This window comes from Pinus tabuliformis, chromosome 2_2, assembly GCF_031772625.1.
Source record: "Pinus tabuliformis cultivar Carrire ecotype Pingquan chromosome 2_2, CPIR1, whole genome shotgun sequence".
NCBI lineage: Eukaryota > Viridiplantae > Streptophyta > Pinopsida > Pinales > Pinaceae > Pinus > Pinus tabuliformis.
In genome coordinates this window covers 1,284,452,539-1,284,472,322 of record NC_142300.1, presented here as the reverse complement: position 1 = coordinate 1,284,472,322, position 19,784 = coordinate 1,284,452,539, and the positions used below count along the sequence as shown (strand labels likewise).

Below are 19,784 nucleotides of genomic sequence, written 5' to 3'. Positions count from 1 at the left end.
CCTTCCCGCTATTAGGCTGTGTTTGAAGGTATCAGCTCTAATGCCATTTAGAAATACTAAGAGGGGAGTGAATCAGTATTTCATTATTTTTAACTATTTTAATCTTTTATAATATTTGATGCACATTAATCATGAAACATTGATCTTTACATAATAAAAACTTACAAAAATTTTCTTTGTAAATATTTTGTAAACTTTCTTGTACAAAGTAAGCACCAACTTACAACTTTCATAGGCACCAACCTACAGGGGATCTCATTCCCAACTTACAACTTTCATAGGCACCAACCTATTGGAGATCTCATTCCCCTAGCTGAGCACCAACTTAGCAAATGTAGGCACCAACCAACAGGAGACACCAATCCCCCCTTCTGAGCACCAAAACAGCAAACTATAAGAACCAACCTACATCTTCATGTTGTTCCTTAGATTTGTCATCAACAACTTTTAGTTCTCAACAAATTCTTTAATGAGTTGTCATCTAACCATGCAACCTTCGGGCTTGCGCCTTCAAGCTTGATCACAACCACTTGACCTGTACACCTCAACTTTCTACTCTTCAACTAGGCTTCTTAACTTGACTCCTTAGACTTCATCTCCTATAAGTCATTTTTTTTGCATTTGATCAAAAAGAGGCTTGTCCATCTAGCACTTCAACTTCCTCAACTCTTATTGTTCACTATTCAATTGTCACTACTTAGACTTATTATATGTTCAAAGAGAAGGTTTGCCCACCTAGCAGTGTATACTTAGCATTGTAAATTTCTTTTTGCTACATAAGGCTTTTCAACACACTTGAAACCAAATAGGCATTTAGAACCATGAAGGTCTGCCCCCAAAACAAACCTGAAACTCAACCTCAACAGGACTTAAGTTCAACCTTCAACAGAGCTAAAACTCGACCCCGCAAACAAGTCTGCAACTTGCCTTCTAACTAAGACCAAAAACCCACCCAAAGAGTGCCAAAAACCCACCCAAAAATGTACCAAAAATCCTTCCCACAGGAAAACTCTCCGACTCGGCTTCACTTCACTTGGTTCATGAGGTATGAATCTCATAAATACTCATTAGCTTGCTTGAACAGAGTTGAATTGGCTTGAGCAAGTCCTAGGTTCCATCACATAACACCTATATATAGTGTGTTTGACCCCCAAAGCAGGGCCGACTTTTGCACTGGCTAGGCTTGTTAATCAAGGTTGTCATTAATGTCAATAGGGCAGTGTTTGTGATGGCAAATTCTTGTGATCATAATGTTCCCCATGGAGGACCCAAGGACTGAATACAACATATGGATTATATATATATATATATATATATATATATATATACACACAGACAGAATAGAAGCAGTAAACCCAAGGAGGAAAGCAAAGGAGAAGCAGATCCATGAAGTAACAGAAGCAAGAAGCCAAGCAGGAAAGCCATCAAAGAGTAGCCATCGGAAATCACAAAGAAGCCACAAGAAAGCCAAGCCAAGAGTAAGAGGCTGTTACAATCTGTTTTTATTGAGATATTGCATATGCTCAAGAGTAAGAGCCCTATCGAAGATATCGCATGAAATATCGAAGGAGTTAACATATCGGAGGAGCTAACATATCGGAGGAGTATTGTGGAGTATCAGAGGAGTTAAGATATCGAAAGAGCTAAGGAACATCTGAGTAATAAGCCATGGAAACTCTTTAAAGTCCACAATGCATCAGAGAAAACATATCGGCGGTTCTATTATATGCCACTGCTCAAAACCCCCGATTGTGATATGTAACACAGACCCGATAGCCCCATTACAATACGTCTTAATATGACATCGCATCCGCCACATCACAAGTCTCTTTAAAGCCTTGCCACATTGAAATCTGTCGATTGCGATATGTACTGCAGACCCGATCATTTTATGGTAACAGCTCTATTGAAATATCGCATCCACTGCATTGCAAGCTTTAAAGCCTTATCACGTCGAAACCCTGATTGCGATAGTATTGCGGACCCGCTGCACCATTATAATACGTCCTAAAGAAATATCGCATCCGTCACATATCGCAAGTCTTGAAGAGATGTCACAATGGAAAACCGCCAATTGCAATAGAATTATGGACCTGACGGATTTATTAACAACTGTTTAATATCACATCGCATCCACTCCGTCAGAAATAGGGGCATCAACAATGTTATATCGTGAAGCCAAAGGGTTGCGATTGCAGGAGTTTTATGAAGTTGCGATTGCGATTTAAGCAGTGACGTGGCATGTGGGACCGCCAGACATCTATTATAATATGAATGTTCATAAATAAACAGGTTTATGATATATTTGTAATGTGCGACCCCATACACAAGTCGACCTCTCCTCCAATGAACATGTCTTTTGGGTATTGATGAGATTCATATATATATATATATATAGTTAAACACTTCAATTCGAGAAATGAATTGAGCTCGGGCATCTATCACTGAGACAAAGGACAGTTCACAACTCGTGAACGTGAAGGAATAGAAGAAAGAAAAGTCGAAGGTTGAGCAAGCGAAAGAGGAAGTCGAAGATCGAGCGAGCATAGAAGGAAGCCGAAGGTCCAGCGGAAGAAGAAGGAAGCCAAAGGTCGAGCATTCTGTTGATTGGGTTATTCATTGAAAGGATCGGACCTAGAATGAATCCGCAAAAGCGCAACCCACAATTTGTTAAAAAGACTACATAGATAGGGTCGTTTTAATTGAATACACAACTTGTAGCCACAACAGTCACTCCTCTGAAGCAGTTACTCCTGAAGCCTCACTCCCGAAGCAAATACTGCGATAGTTAGGACAAAGGGTTGAAACGAAGAGTTGTCTTTGTGCAGAGCTTAGTGCAATTCATTGTAGACACATTGAAGTTGTGTGGAGGCTATTGAAGGCCATGATGTATTAGTCATCATGATGTGACTTGGAGATTTTGCTTAGGTATAATGAAGAGTAACGGTGATACCCTCTATGAGACAAGGTTGTCGTTAATTATGTAGCATGGAGACTACAGTGAAGCTGTAGATTGACAGAACTCAGTGAAGAAGATTTTGGGAGTGGTGAATTACTATAAAACATATCTAGACAAAGTATAGTAGTGGGTTGGAGCCCAGAGGGTTGGTGCCCTGAAGGTTGGAGCCTTGAACAAACAAGGAAGGTGCCTTGAAGGATAGGGTTGGAGCCCTAGAGAATCGGTGTCCTCAAGAAACCAGGTCGGAGCCTATACCAGAAAAGGGCTGGTGCCCTAGGGGTTGAAGCCTCTAAACGCAAGGTCGGTGCCCTAGAGGTTGGAGCCTCACAAAAGACCAAGTTGGTGCTTGGAAACAAGTTGGAGCTTGGGGAATTGAAGATCCATGTCTTCATCAAGGGTTGGAGCACTATATATTGTACTTGGTTCATTATAAAAATTATATTAATAAAAGGATTTATTCCTATTGCTCATTGTGTTCTAAATATAATTGATTTCACTAGTAAAAGTAACAATTGAAAAGGAATACTGATTCACCCCCCCTCTCAGTATTTCCAACAAGGCTAACTTGGCAAACTGTATAATGAGGATTCAAAAGATCATTTATCCTCAACCATGAGGAGTTAGACGGAGAGCCATATACCATTGGAAAGGTCTAAAAATAAGCTTTCCAACCATATATATTATGATCCCATTTGAGCTAAATAATTGATTATTGGAGTAAAGATGCATTGAAAGATAATGTAACTAAATGGGGCATCAAAACTCAAAAAACAGTATTTCCAGGAGTGCCATATATCAATGGAAAGTCTCGAAATATGCTATTTGATTATATAACTTTCTCTTTCATTTGGACAGCCTTTGACCTCAATAACAACCACTTTCAACAATCTAGTTTTTGTTATTTCCACAATGTATCTTTGACAGTTAATAAGAAAAACTGCTTGGAATATTTTTCCAGTTTGATTGACTTAAATGCCATCAGATATATAGCAGGAATAAGGTCTGGTTTTGATCTAAACGCAGTTATATATTTCCTAGAGTACAGATACATTCTGAAAGACATTTTAAATTCTGGTTCTGATAGACCTGCAGATTTAGCCACAGTCCTTGTAATTCCTGTGAATATTAACTAAAATATTTTTCCTCCTTAGAAAAATTAAAGACCTGATGCAAAAATGACAAGAAATGAAACCAGTCATGGAGGCTAGCATTACTGGTACTTAAATTGTACATGTGGAGAGCATCCAACATGAAAGTGGATAATACCATAAAGGAGAGGTTACCTTCTCTCATGTTTTCCATGAATTTAAACTCGGGCAGACAATCTATCTAAGGAAGCTTTGCTTTTGCAGGAGGGTATTTTATCTGAAACTGGATTCAGAGGAGACACTCTCATTAAAGCATCAAAAAGAACTCTGTTTCATCTATTGATCAGTGACTTCGTTTATCTTGGAGGTATGTTGGTTATATGTAAACTCTTCATGACATCATTGAAATTTCACAAGCGGTAGGCAGACTTTGACGCTCGTGACTGCCGAGGGTCTACGTGAATCTAAAGGAAGACTGTAATAAGTTTCTGTTTTGTTCTTTGAGGTAGACAGTGCAGGCAGCATCTGATAGGTTCTAAGTCCATACTGGACAGACATATGTATATTTTGATTTCCTTCTCAGAAATATCGAATGTAAAGAATTTTATTCTTTGCAACAAAAAAATAAAATAAAATAAGCTTATACATACATACATTATATAAGTGTGTACACCATAAAAGAGGCAAATAAAAAGAAAACACAACAACAAACCTCTTTGCTAATGCTTAATAGCAGCTCATTCGTTGAAGATTATGTGCATGGATATCAGTTAGCATGTATACAAGAAATAATACACGAAAACCATACTGAAATAATTTTGAAGCAAGACTATTTCTACATTAACTTCAAAGAAGAACATCAAATGGGCTACCTTCAACGCTGTTTGCTTGCGCAGAACATCATTTGATTTGATCATCACTGCAGCGATCCAAAATGTAACAAAGAAACCTAAAACCATAAATGCAAAACACAGGTTTTAGCATCTCAAACTAGATAACTAGTAAAATACTTGACAGAGGTTGAGAATGACCAGAATTCAGAGCATTCTATAATAATTTAATGAATATCATTCAGCATGTCCATAGGGAAATTAACATATACCAAAATGTGGTTAGACTCCCCAGCACCACCAAAACAGCATCACAAGCATTGTACGCATTTTCTATCAATATAATTAATAGCTGAGATCATGACGTATAAACAAAAACCATCCCTAGCCCTCTGCAGGGCATATGACAAACATAAGAGAAAGATATTCAACAAAACCATTAATAATATGGTAACAAAAAACTTAATCTATAACCCTCACTGATTAAAATTTGCAGTAGCATTTCATCCAATGGAACTATAATTTCATTTTTACAATTTCATCAAAGGAACTTCTTTGTGTTAAGAAGCAATATTCAATCCCCAGAGGCGGGTGCCACGCCAAGATGTTAATGCGATGGGACAAGGGTGGGGCGAGGTGGGATGACACCTGCCTGCCCTGTACCACATAGTTAATTGCCAAACGACGGAAGAACCCCGGCATAAGGGGATCGCAAGGTTCACTTGCTTCATTTCAAGCGGCTTTGATCCGCCCAGACTGTCATCCGATATGCTCATCGCCTCCGCACGCTCTGGAATGCATCGAACCTCGGCTCTCTTCAATGCCATAGTAATGGCGGGTGCTATTCGAGGCAGGACGGAGGGAGATAACTTTAGGCTCAGCCATGGGATGGGTATAGAACCTTTGTTGCTATGTCGATCTGGTTATGGTCTGTTGAATGCAGGCTCTAGCGGTTTGAAAGGGGCGACTAAGCTGGAGATAGGCTCTAGCAGTACTGAGGAGTTGTTTTCGTCAATTCCCTGGTTTCTCTCTAGGGCCTCTAGTCCTCGTTTGGATGACTATTTGATTAACCTGTGCTCTGCCATCGTGGGTGCCTGGCCTTGTTTTCATAGTGCCACTGTTGTTTTCACTATGCCCCGTCTTTGCCATAGAATGAGGTGCCGCAGGGGTACTCCTCGGCGTGCGCCCTCCAGCCTGTCCTCCAATTCTCCCTCCCTCTCCAGTGATTTCATAGCCAGCCATTACCCTCGCACTCGCAGTGGGAGAGGGCGTCTTCATCTGCCCAGCCATTACCCTGAGCCCCATTCTCCAGACTCCTCGTCTTCTCCCTCATTTGGCTCTGCGATTTTCACTTTCAATTGCTCTCTGAATCGTCCAAGGATTACAGCTCACATCTCGGTGTTCTTTCATGAGGAAGACCAGGTGGGAGAGTCCAGCTCTCATCAGGAGGGCCCTGGTTCTGTCTCTGCGCCGAATCCGTCTTCTTTGCAGGCTCCGGAGGTTCAAGCTCGCAATGCTCTGGAAGTGGTGATGGCGCCGACAGATCCTGGTCCTTCTGGAACTGATGTTGCTCGTGCAAGGGATCTGCCTGATTTCGGTTGGTGCAGAATTGTGGAAGAACCTCCAGATGATTAATTCGCTCTCTGTTGCCTTTGTTTCATGTCATGCGGCCCATAATAGCAGGCATATTTTTGTTCAAGTTGATAAGTGGGTTCACCTCTACAAGTTATGGTTCAAAATGCAAGTTTTTGTGAATTTTTGTAAGTACTGTAATATCAAGAAGGTCAACACTTGTTCCCCTGCGTGGGATTTGATAACTGATTCTCAACCAAGTTCGTTGTCATGAGCAGTGTTTCTGCTTTTCTCTGCCTCTCCTTCAGGGCAGTTGTTTTGACTTCGGTCCAGATGTAATTTACCCCTTTAATGTTAATAGAGTAATTTTATTTAGAAACAAAAAAAAAAAAGCAATATTCAATACATGACAAATAATATCTAATCAAATTTGACAAGCATAGGTGTTGACACCTAATCCTTGGGATTAGGTAAATCCATGTAAATGTTGTAGATAGAAATATAAAGAGAATTGAAAGATGAAGCGACATTGGGAGATGAAACCCAATAGTCTCCCTCTCCATGTATATATTCATGTTCCATCTTAATGCAAAACACAATTCAATTCGTGGAGTTACCTCCTGGCCTGACATGGTATCAGAGCCAGCGCTTTTTTTAGCTTCCTCTGCTCCTATAACTCCTGCCATTGTTTGCCATTATTCTGTGTCCCCTGCCTCTGTGTTCGTTTTTAGATTCTCTCTGCTCCTATTTTTCTACCATTCGCTAGCATTCCCCTATCTAATAACTCCTCTATTTGTTAGAGATACTAATCTATACCCAAATATTTCCTTTTCGGACACCATGCAATTTCATTGTGTGATTAGGCATTGTTGAGTATGTGTAATTTGTTGTTGCACTGGAGGTTGTCCGTGTAATCTGTTGCTGCGCTGGAGAACTATACTGCTGCCTATGTAATCTGTTGCTCCGCTGAAGGATAATACCGCTATCTAGTATGTGTAATCCTCATTTTTTGAAGATTGTAATCTTACTGTAAAGCGTTGAAAGTTCAATCCTGTCCTATGATGTGTTTCTTGGGGCCGACATATGGTGAATTGGTATATGGGATGCATGATTCTTCATAAAATTCATTAAATTGACTTGGTATTGGTGTATGTGAGTTGAGCCCTTTTTCAAAGGCCATATGATATGAAATATGTGCATTGAATTTTGTGCATGTTTTAAAATCGAATGGTTGAAATCGAACTCTGCCGCAGACATGTCACAACTGTGTTGAAATTTTTTTGAAGGGCTGCATTGGGTGATCAATGAATTAAAAAAAAGGAGTCGATATATATTTTGAATAGTGCGTATTACCAAAAAAGGACGATATATATGGTGAGGTGCTGCAATATAATTGTGGTGCTTTATATTATGTGTTGGAAACCTATTTTAAAAAACCAAAAATGATGCTCTCCATATTTGCGTTAGCATTGAATAAGTGGGAAGAGCCCATTTAAATTATATGCTTTGGTTTTTCAAGAACGTATGAAGTATGTCGGTATTATATAGAGTATATGAATGATGAGTGGTGTATATATGAGTTCTTTTTTAAAAGAAGCCATGGTGTATAATAGATAAGAAGCATATATATTTTCAAGGCCATGGGCATGAATAGTTGGTATATCACATGCGAGTAGGTTGAAATAAGTTGAGTTCCTTGGTATGAAAGTATGATGCTATGTATGGTATGCATATGAATTATAATATGATGGAGATATGTTAATGTATTTTTTGAATACATCAACCTTTTGTTGCAACTATTCAAATTATTTTGAGGTCAAATCAAATCATATGATGCATTCAGTCATATCCACTGTGGGAGTAGTTCTCACTAGCACAAAGAACTATCCTGAGTGGCCATGAAAGATAAAACACGCCCTCATTTTCAATGAGTTGTGAAAAGGGGTCTGTGAAGGAGAAGGAGACAATGCACTTGAAATGCCCACTTCAAATAAGGAGTTTTCCATTTGGGAAAACAAGAACAGCAAGGCTTATGCCTTGATTGCACCATCAGTAAATGACGAGGTGAGTCGCCATATTTATCCATTTTCAAATGCTTTTGAAGCCTTCAAGAAGTTGAAGTAATTGCATGACTCACGCTCTGAACTTGAATTTGTTCAATTGATGATCAAGTTGTTCAGTCTTGAATTGAAAAATGATGACCCTCTTGCCTTAGCATCAGAAGTAAGATCTATTATGCATGACATAAAAGCCATTGGTGTTGAAATAGATATTCCTCTCATAGCTTATGTCAAGGCACTATATCCCACCTATTCACATTATCTTGAATCATTGCAAGCAAGCGGAAACCTTAAGAAGATTACCTTTGACTCCCTTGGGAAGAAGTTTGGTGAGAGAGAGAAGGCTTTTGGAAAGAAGACAACTCCTCAGTCAATTGAAGAAGTTGTATGCCTTGCACAAAAGGAGAAGAATCATGCACAAGATTCCTCTAGAGGAAGAGGTGGCCGAAGAGGAAGAGGAAGAGGAAGGAGGAATTTTAGAGGCGGGGAACGCAGACAGTTCCAAGGAGAAAAGTCTGATCTTCATTACATACGATGCAATAGAGATGGACATGATGCTTCCACTTGTAAGTTGCCTTGGGACCGAATTGAGCAGAAAAGAAATGAAAGGAAAGGTAAAACAACTGAGAAAGGGAAAGGTAAAGCACCTGAATCCACTCATTATGTTGTGGCACATTGCAACATTGGAGTAATTAAAGACTTATTCAATGTGTCACTTGCTTCATGGAAAGATGATCGGTTGCTTGATTCAGTAGCACCTTGCCACATGGCTTTCAAGAGAGATTTCTTTGAAGAATTCACTGATAATGTTGATGGAGCAGTATACTTTGCAAACAAGTCAAAACTCAAGCCATCCGAGCTTGGCACCATCGCTCAAACTGCCTCGTCTTCGAGACTCTTCTGCATGATGTTCTATATCTCCCAGAGTTGAGGAAAAACTTGATGTCTTTGGTCCACATCCGCCAACAAGGACACTCCATTCATATATTTAATGGCAAGGTTGAGGTCTATAAGCATTAGATCACTCACTTGTCATGACAGGGATAGAAGAAGAAAGACTTATGAAGCTGCAAGGAACCTTTGCTCATGCACAAAACTTCTCATACAGTTCTCACTATGATGAAGCTACATTTCCATCAAGTCTTTTATGGCATGCTAGATTTGGACACTTGAATTATGACAGCCTTCGTTTGTAGAAGTTTGCCTACAATTCCTAGGAAACTTGAGCAATGTGATACATGTATCTTAGGAAAGCACAACAAACAGTATTTTCATGATTCTCATTTCAGAGCACATAGAAAACTTGAACTCATTCATTCTGATTTATGTGGCCTAATGCATGTTCCTTCTACAAACGGTAATAAATATATGATGACATTTATTGATGACTACACCAAAATGTGTTGGGTTTATTTATTGAAGAACAAATCTGAAGCTTTTGAAACATTCAAGAACTTTCATTCATGGATTGAAAATGATGCACAATCTCATATTGGCTCTATTTGCACTGATAATCAAAAAGAATACACTTCAAATGAATTTGAAAACTATCTTCGCCAGCATGGGATCAAACATCAAACAACAATGTCTTGTAATTCCCAACATAACAGTGTACACTGTAGCTGAAAGAATGAACAGGGCAATCTTAAATATGGTACATTCCATGACATTTTTCAAATACGTTAAACTGATGTTTTGGGTTGATGCAGTTTTATGTGTTGTGTATATAAAGAATAGGTGTCCATCTAATACTATCAAAAACACAACTCCCTATTACATGTAGTAGGGAAACATTCCTTCGGTGAGGCATCTCAGGGTTTTTGGTTCCACCTGTTATGCCTTGATACCCAAAGAACAAAGAAACAAACTTAGTGCAAGGACTCTCAAGTGTATCTACTTGAGGTACTCAAATACCTCCAAAGCATACCGTCTCTATGATGAAGTGAACAAGAAGTTCATAATATCTAGAGATGTGATCTTTCTTGAATCTTCCAAGACAGACAATGTTGTTGAGCAGCAACTTGATCGCTTGGATAGATTCAAACATGCACAGTCCTTACAAGAATTTGATAATGAGATTCCACATCTTGAAGGGGGGATTCCTATACTGGATCAATCTGTGGAATCTTCTTCTGAAGCACTCTCCCTCGCATGAAGCTCCAGCCACTGATGACACTTTGAGTGATGTAATTGACAGAATTAGGAGACTAAATCCTGAACACATTCATTCTGATTTATGTGGCCTAATGCTTGTTCCTTTTGTAAACGGTAATAAATATATGATGAAATTTATTGATGACTTCACTAGAATGTGTTAGGTTTATTTATTGAAGAACAGATATGAAGCTTTTGAAACATTCAAGAACTTTCATTCATGGATTGAAAATGATGCACAATCTCATATTGGCTCTGTTCGCACTGATAATCGAAAAGAATACACTTCAAATGAATTTGAAAACTATCTTCGCCAGCATGGGATCAAACATGAAACAACCGTGTCTTATAATCCTCAACAGAACAAAGTACACTGTAGCTGAAAGTATGAACGGGACAATCTTAAATATGGTACGTTCCATGACGTTTTTCAAAAATGTTAAACTAATGTTTTGGGTTGATGCAGTTTTATGTGTTGTGCATATAAAGAATAGGTGTCCCTCTAATACTATCAAAAACAAGACTCCCTATGAAATGTAGTAGGGCAACATTCGTTCGGAGAGGCATCTCAGGGTTTTTGGTTCCACCTGTTATGCCTTGATACCCAAAGAACAGAGAAACAAACTCAGTGCAAGGAGTCTCAAGTGTATCTACTTGGGGTACTCAAATACCTCCAAAGAATACCGTCTCTATGATGAAGTGAACAAGAAGTTTATAATGTCTAAAGATGTGATCTTTCTTGAATCTTCCAAGACTGACAATGTTGTTGAGCGGCAACTTGATCGCTTGGATAGATTCAGACATGCAAAGTCTTTTCAAGAATTTGATAATGAAATTCCACATCTTGAAGGGGGGATTCCTATACTGGATCAATCTGTGGAATCTTCTTCTAAAGCACTCTCTCCCCCGCATGAAGCTCCAGCCACTGATGACACTTTGAGTGATGTGATTAACAAAATTGGGAGACTAAATCTTGATTCAACCCCAACTCAGTCAACTGAGCAGCCTAGGCCATCTCAAAAAGGTCCTCCAAAATGGCTGACAAAGACACTTGAAAGCTATGTCACAAGGTTCGCCGAATTTGAACCTTGAGGTTCGAAATTCGGCAAACCTAAAAAAAAATTCCAAATTCGTGCAGGTTTGACAAACCTGATAGTCAAACCTCAAATTCGAACCTCAATGAATTTGAACCTGATAGTCGAACCTCAAATTTGAACCTCAACGAATTTGAACCTGAAGGCGAACCTAAAGACGAACATGAAGCCCAATTTTATAATTTAAAAAAAAAAAAAATTGGGGTTCGAGGTTAGATTTCGAGCGGTTTTTGTCAGTTGTTTTAAGGTTTATGAGAAAAACCACGGGCAACACATGGTTTTCTCTTGTTCCGATTCCCGCCAATTAGTTTCCAGCGATGGACACTAGTTTGGCTTTATTTACCATTGTTGTCGATAGATTTTCACATGCCAACTTCAGTCTGAGTGTACTCGCTCTATTGTGCTCATTGCTGCCACTGCATGTATTCTCTGCAATTTCCTAAATTCAATTTCTAGATGTTGCTTGTCCCCGCCGCCTGGAGCGTGAAGTTAATAGTGGTCGTGATTTGTGGCTCGTAGGTGCTCATTGCTACTCATCTAGTTTTATTGATTGATTTTGATTTTTTACTATTTTATGTCATATATATATATATAGATATAGATATAGATATAGATATATATATATATATATATATATATATATATATATATATATATATATCGAACTTAATGCCAAACCTCATACAAACCTCATCGAAAAAATCGAATGTGAATCGAACTTAATTGTTTCTGAACTCGAATTTGAACCCGAACCATGTGACATAGCTTGAAAGTGTTCGTCCTGATGAGGTTGGAAAGACAGGAACAAGAAGCTCAACCAGACAAAATGGAGGTGATGTAGACGATTCTGATTCACCGGTTGATATGGATGTTTCTTATGATTGTGAACTAAATTTGTCTACAGATTTTGAACCAACTTCCTTCAAAGAAGTCGCTTCTCATGATGAATGGAAAGAAGCGATGCAGAAAGAATATGATGCTTTGATAAAGAATGGCACCTGGAAGCTGGTTGATCCTCCATTGGGAACCAAACCAATAGGCTGCAAGTGGGTCTTCAAGAACAAGTATAAAGCAGATGGCTCACTTGACAAGCATAAAGTCAGGCTTGTGGCAAAAGGTTTTACACAGAGGGAAGGGGTCAACTATGAGGATGCTTTTGCCCCCACAACAAAATGGGCTACCATCCGGACACTCTTTGCCTTGGCAACACAGAACAATTGGAAAGTCCATCAAATGGATGTAAAAACTACTTTCTTGAATGGAGATCTGAAAGAGAATGTTTTTATGTCCCAACTAGAAGGATTTGTTGTGAAGGGTCAAGAACATAGAGTATGCAAGCTTATAAAATCCTTGTATGGCGTCAAGCAAGAACCGCGAGCCTGGTACGAGAAGTTAACTGAGCGTCTTCTGAAACTCAACTTCAAACATTATGATCTTAATGATGCAAATTTGTTTGTCAAAAAAGTTGGCAAAACAGTTGCATATCTTGTGGTGTATGTAGATGATCTTCTGATGACAAGAAACAATGAGAGTTACATTGCATCCATAAAGAAGGAATCGAGGAAAGGTTTTGAAATGACAGATTTGGGATATGTTCACTACTATCTTGGTATTGAAGTGACTCAACATCCAAAGTTTATATTCCTCTCTCAGAAGAAGTACATTGGAGATCTACTGAACAGGTTTGGCATGGCTGAGTGCAATAATGGAACAGAACTTAAAGCTCACATCCACTAAAGGAAAAGAATTTGAGGATGCAACGAAGAATAGACAACTCGTAGGAAGTCTCAACTACCTGACTACTCCTAAACCAGAGATTTCATTTGTTGTTGGAATCCTGTCCAAGTTTATGCAAAAGCTTTGTGAGGGTCATTAGTCTGTCGCAAAAAGAGTCCTAAAGTACTTGAAGGGAACTCAAGACTTTGGACTTAAGTATACACAGGTGGGTATATAAAGAAACTAGGGTATCTACTTTAGGTTATGTTATGAGTCTTGGATCAGGAGTTGTCTCTTAGAGGTCACGCAAACAGTCAGATCTGGTAGATTCCACAACTGCGGTAGAATATGTGGCAATAGCTGAAACAACAAAGGAAATTTTGTGGCTCAGGAAAATTTTGGAAGATTTGCAAGAGAAACAAGTGCATTCAACTCCTCTATTGATTGACAACACTTTTGCAATAAAGTTGGCCAAGAATTCAAAGTTCCATGATCGAACAAAGCACATCAACACAAAATACCATCTGATTCGAAATCATGTTGAGGCCAAGACAATCCACCTACGTCATTGTTCCACAAATGAGGAGATTGCAGACATCTTCACCAAAGCGCTTGGAAGAGAAAAGTTTGAAAAATTCATAATGATGTTTGGACTCACCAACATCCTTTCAAATTAAGGGGGGGAATGTTGACACCTAATCTTTGGGATTGGGTAATCCATGTAAATGTTGTAAATAGAAAAATAAAGAGAACTGAAAGACGAAGTGACATTGTGAAATGAAACCCAATAGTCTCCCTCTCTACGTATATATTCATGTTCCATCTTAATGCAAAACACAATTCAATTCATGGAGTTACCTCCTGGCCTGACAATAGGTATTATAAAGGATACCAGTTAGACCATTCAACAATCATTAGAATGGAAGGGCAACTTATTGGTCACTTTTATAACTTGATATGGTGGATAAGCTAACAATAACATTAGCAGACTTCTATATATTAGCAAGCCTAGATATACAATAATGCCAATGCATTTGAAGATCACCTGATATTCATTAACACTCACTACATAAAGCAGACTTCTGGGAGCATTCATGATTTATGACAATTGGTTTACTTGATAAAAAGTGAAAAAATAAAATTCAGGGGTTAGGAGCACAATGAAAGGATGTCAAAAGTCATTGCACTAGATCATGGTTGAGTGTTCATGTCTCAAATAAAGCATGTTGGACAGTGATAAAGATTTCACCATGCAACGTGAATAAAGGATATGATCAGCCAACAAAATAAAGATCAACATCCTAAACCATCCCCTGATTTACATATTTCAACTCAATCACTCTAATCAGCCTATAATAAAGATAAGGAAAAAACACAGAAGCTAACAGTAGACCTGCAGCTCGAGTGTGCATAAAACCAGAAAGACGGAAAGCTTATGTCCCCAAAAGTCCAAGAAGCAGTCAATGGTGCAGGTTTTTGGTTTGGGTTGGTGGTGTTGGTTGATGTAGCTTGGACAGGTGTTCTAGCCTCAAGGGGTGTCAGTGAGGCTAGGAACACAAGAGCAGAAGATATCTCTAAGGCCAAATTATTCTTTTAAATGGAAATGTCTTAATTAAATTTGTGAATCAGTTTTAATTATTTTCCTAAGTTTTAACTTAAGGAAATAGATTGATTAATTAGTAATAATTGGGACATGGTCGACTTTCCTCTAGGGACTTCTAATAAAGTTTCTAAGTGATCTTAGTCATCAATTAGATCATTTCAGATCTAGGTCTTGGCCATCAATTTCTCAACGAGAGATTATAAAGGAAATTGATGGGCAATCTTGTAGATCATTCATTACAATGAAGAGGGTGAAATGACAGCGTAAGGTTTGACACCAGTGAGGGTTTCGGCAGCAGTTTAAGCAATACATATTTTTGGAGTTTTCTTTCATCAGTATTCTTCTAGTTTTCGAGATATGGAGAAGGAATTCTCCTAGAGTTATTCTGCAGACAGAGAGGCCATACGAGATTGTCAAGAGAGGTTGTAACCATTTGCCAGTTTAGCATATCGACATTTCCAGATGCAAAGCAAACTGCAGGAAATCAGTGCGATTGCGGGAATTCACAGTGTGAATTGCAAGAAAGGCCGCGTCAAGTTGCAGAAGGAGGCTGTAAGCCTTCCAATGGTTAGATCTGGTTGTGGAGGTGAAGAAATATTTTCCAGAGCTTTGACGGGGTTTGGCAAGCAATGTTGTAATGTTTATCAATTGCAGAATTTGTTGAATAATAGTAAAGCCATCAGATCTGAAGAACTGGTTTTCCCTTTGAGATTTTTCTGGGGATGTTTTATCCATAAATATTGTGTCCATTTTGTGATTGGCTTCTACCAGAGTTTCCGCAGTTTATTTTCTTGTGATTATTGCAATCATGTTTTTATTTGGTATTTGCAGTTTAATAATTTTGCTCAAGAATTAAATACAAAGGATAATTATTGGTTCATTGCAATAAGCGATATTTTTATCAATTTTTCACAGGGAGGTGATTGTGGGTCATGTTTGATCATTAAAATCGAGGAGATAAAAAGGAAAAGCAAGTAGAGCCAAACAAAAGAGGGATCCAACTTCAATGCAACAAATAAATGGGGTGTCAAAGACTGGAATAGATGTAACAGGCCAGAAATGAGATTATTTTCTGTATAAACGTAAATTCTCTAGGGAATATGGGTGTCATTAGATCTCCAATTTTATTATCTTTGAAAGAATGGCAAAAGATGGAGAACTAGCAATACAACCTAGGAGGAAAGGACATTTCTACCATATCTATCATAAAGCACGTTCCATTTTCCCCAACCACATACTCATCAAATTGTGAAATAATTTTTTTTAAATTCTTGAAACTATGCTGCTAACAACAGACAAAGGTAAATACATAACTTTTACTTAAAATGACAAATTATTTGAAGGTCACAAACATCACTCTTTGTCTCACACATATTTAGTATTGACATTACTTAGAGGCACTTCACAGAGTTTGAAAAAGATTTAAAACAAAGAAGATTGTTCCGCATAAGAACTCCTAAATTAACATAAGGTATATAAGGAAATATTTTTTGTTGATGTTGATCAGCATAGATAAGACACTGCAAGAAAAACGTTGAAACCAACAGAAATATCTGTTATTTCCTCATTTGGTGATGCACTTTAACTTTCTTGTTTAATGTCAGCCAAAGTAGCTGTTTAAAATATTTATGTTCCTTATAAAGCAATTCCAAAGTTTGAAAAGACAAAACAGATCAAGTACAAGATGATGAATTTAGTTGATGAATTTAATAACAAGATTTTTCATAACTAAATTGACGGAGAACAGATACTGCAATGATATTTTCCAACCAAAGTTTCTGTTGAGTTATTTCTACAATTTGCATTTTCTAATAATATAGGCTATAGCCAATGCACTTTGCTTCTTTTTTTGAGTGAATAGAAAATTCAAGCCATACTTCTAGAAAAATTCTGTAAACATTTTGCTTATGAGTTGTGGTTCAGTGGTGAAGATAGTGCTGTTGAACAGCTTAAGCTAGGAAAGTGCTTGTGATTAGTGGTTCACTTTGAGGGTCATCTTGCCTGTGAAAATAACAGGCTGTTGTGGCACCTGACATATGCAGTCCAATTGTAATGCTACTGGTGTTTAAAGGAAGCACTTCCAAAAAGAGAATCACTTAGTCGAATGTCAGTTGTAATGTTTCTGTAAGTTTAAAAAAAGCATATTCAAAAAAAAAGATTGTTCATAAGAAGTCATAAATTGAAAAAAAAAGTTATATATACCAATACCTCTAGTTCACGTTGATCAACACAGATAAGAGACTTCACCAAAAACATTGAAACTGAAAGAACTGTCTGTTGCTAGCACATTCAGTGATGCATTTAAACTTTCTTGTTTAATACTAGAGCAGGTGTTTGAAATATTTTCATTGTTCAGAAATCAAATGCAAAGTTTGCAAAGACAAACGCATTTAAATAAGAGATAATAAATTTAATTGGAAATGTAGATCGCAAGAGTTTTTATGAATTAATCAATAAAGAGATTGTACATTCCAACATTGCAATGAAATTTTCCAAACAAGAATTCTGTTCGCTTGTTTCTGCAATTTGCAGTTTCTAATGAAATCGTTTATGCACTTTACCTTTATTGTTATATCTAGTGAAATGAAATCTCAAATTGTACTTCAGAAATAATAGTCATATTAACGGACAAAATAAAGGATGCTATGACATCAACCCCGGGACGTGTACCCCAAGGACAGCTTCTAGATTGGCAAAGCTTTTTGTGTGCAAAATACTTCACAAACAACCCATGACTTACAACTGATGCCAATATGGGATTATTACACATACGCTCACCCACAAATACAGGGACAAGCCATATTAACATGGAAAGAAACAGCGTTTAAGAAAAATCTGTTAGCATTTGGCGAAATATACACTCGCCCTAACTTTCTCACACACACAAGGGGAAGTAATCAAATAATCATACAACGAAATCGCATTCAGAAAATTCTGCTAGCACTTGTAGAAGAAAACTAAAATTGAAGAAACAGCGCTTAAGAAAATTCTGTTAGCATTTGGCGAAATATACACTCGCCCTAACTCTCTCACACACACAAGGGGAAGTAATCAAATAATCATACAACAAAATCGCATTCAGAAAATTCTGCTAGCACTTGTAGAAGAAAACTAAAATTGCAACTGACCCAGTTGGGGCAAGCGAATTACCTTGCAAATGTTGCCGAACGAACACTACCAACAGCAATAAGGAGAAAGGCAGAATCTGCTCAATCCATCTCGCAAGCTGTTGAATATCATATCTCTGATATGCAGTATCCCTTCCATTTGGATTATTATTACTGTTTCCCGCATCGGTCTCGCCATTTCCCCCGGCGTTTATTGTCAGCGGGGTAATTGTAGTAGACGATCCCGTACCCTCGGCACCAACATCAACATCCCCTGCAATCTGCGCCGACTCCAAACCAGCAGACGAAACCTGAAGATGGCCATTACTATTAACATTAGCAGAACCTGTTTCTACCCCATTGGTCTGAAGTTGAACCGCCCCTATCTGTTCTCCGGCACCAATTATTCTAATCGAAACTTCGGCCCCACTGCCATCATCCGCCCTTTCCCTAATAGAACCTCCACCTGTACCCTCAATTTCATGATAATGTGGTCGACCCCTCAAAATCCCTGTATACTCTAATAGAGCAGATAATGGCGCTTGAATGATGTTTGCAGCAGAGAAACGCATTCCATATCTTCTAGAGCCGTTGTTCCTGAACCCTTCGGTGCTTGTACTAGACGTTTCCATTTAATTTTAAATTGTACGGTCTCGACTTGGGGTTTATTAATTTAAATCACAGGATATCAACTAAGGGTTTGGTGGATGCAATATCTAAATCTAAAAGCCCTCTTCAACAGGGTTTAAATATATTATAGCAGTTCCGTTTTTCCAACTCAGGGTCTACTGGATACAGTACCCTGACTCGATATAAATAGCTGAAATTCACACCAATTATTCCATGAAAAATGGAAAATTCTGGCTTCTAATTCCAAATTCAAGCTGATAATCACAGACCCTGATCTCGAATTTTCTTTAAAACCATCAAAACGAAGGGGCCTATACTTATCTTGGTATTTCTCGGACGATTCTTTTCGGTAATTCGAGGGGAAATTAGAGGTCCGCCACGATCGAATATACTTCCATCGCCTCGGCGGTAAGATGGTTACTGACTTTTCTTTCTTAGCGCTTTCTCCCTGAGCGCGTTTTGCAGCAGGAAAAGAAAGAATAAGACAACGTCGACGAAGTTACCGACGATTCCCTGTAGACTCCTTACCCACCGGCAAATGCCGGTAGCACAATTGTTCAGAGTCGCTAATTTAAGCTTTCCGCTAAAAATTTATTGTGGGTGGGGTGTTTTCGCCTGGTCTTCCGTGTTTAAATGCTGTGCACGTCCTTGTTGGATAAAATCACCGCGTCAACCAGTGTTTGCATGACTATGTGTAAGTAGTTGTAAATAATTTTGGTGGAACAAATATATGTCTATTATCATTTTTAATTAAATGAAGTTTGATATTTTTATCTATAAGGAAAAGTGGTTTTTAATAATATTAATAAATCAAAAATGTTTATAAAGGGGTGTTTTTGTTTTATCATAATGATGAAAGTGGTTTTTAATAATATTAATAAATCAAAAATGTTTATAAAGGGGGTGTTTTTGTTTTATCATAATGATGAAAGTGGTTTTTAATAATATTAATAAATCAAAAATGTTTATAA

At 38.1% G+C, this 19,784-nt stretch overlaps 1 protein-coding gene across 1 annotated transcript in view; it reads right to left on the bottom strand.

Moving 5' to 3' along the window:
* Window positions 1-19,293, bottom strand: part of LOC149198165 (RING/U-box superfamily protein) — a 155,779-nt gene extending 136,486 nt beyond the window's left edge. The window contains exons 1-2 of the mRNA XM_089406143.1: window positions 18,227-19,293; window positions 4,920-4,996 (exon numbers count right to left, since the gene is read on the bottom strand). Coding sequence (XP_089262269.1) covers window positions 4,920-4,996; window positions 18,227-18,815 — 666 coding nt within the window. The 5' untranslated portion in view covers window positions 18,816-19,293. The remainder of the gene's footprint in view (window positions 1-4,919; window positions 4,997-18,226) is intronic.
* Window positions 19,294-19,784: the final 491 nt, after the last annotated feature.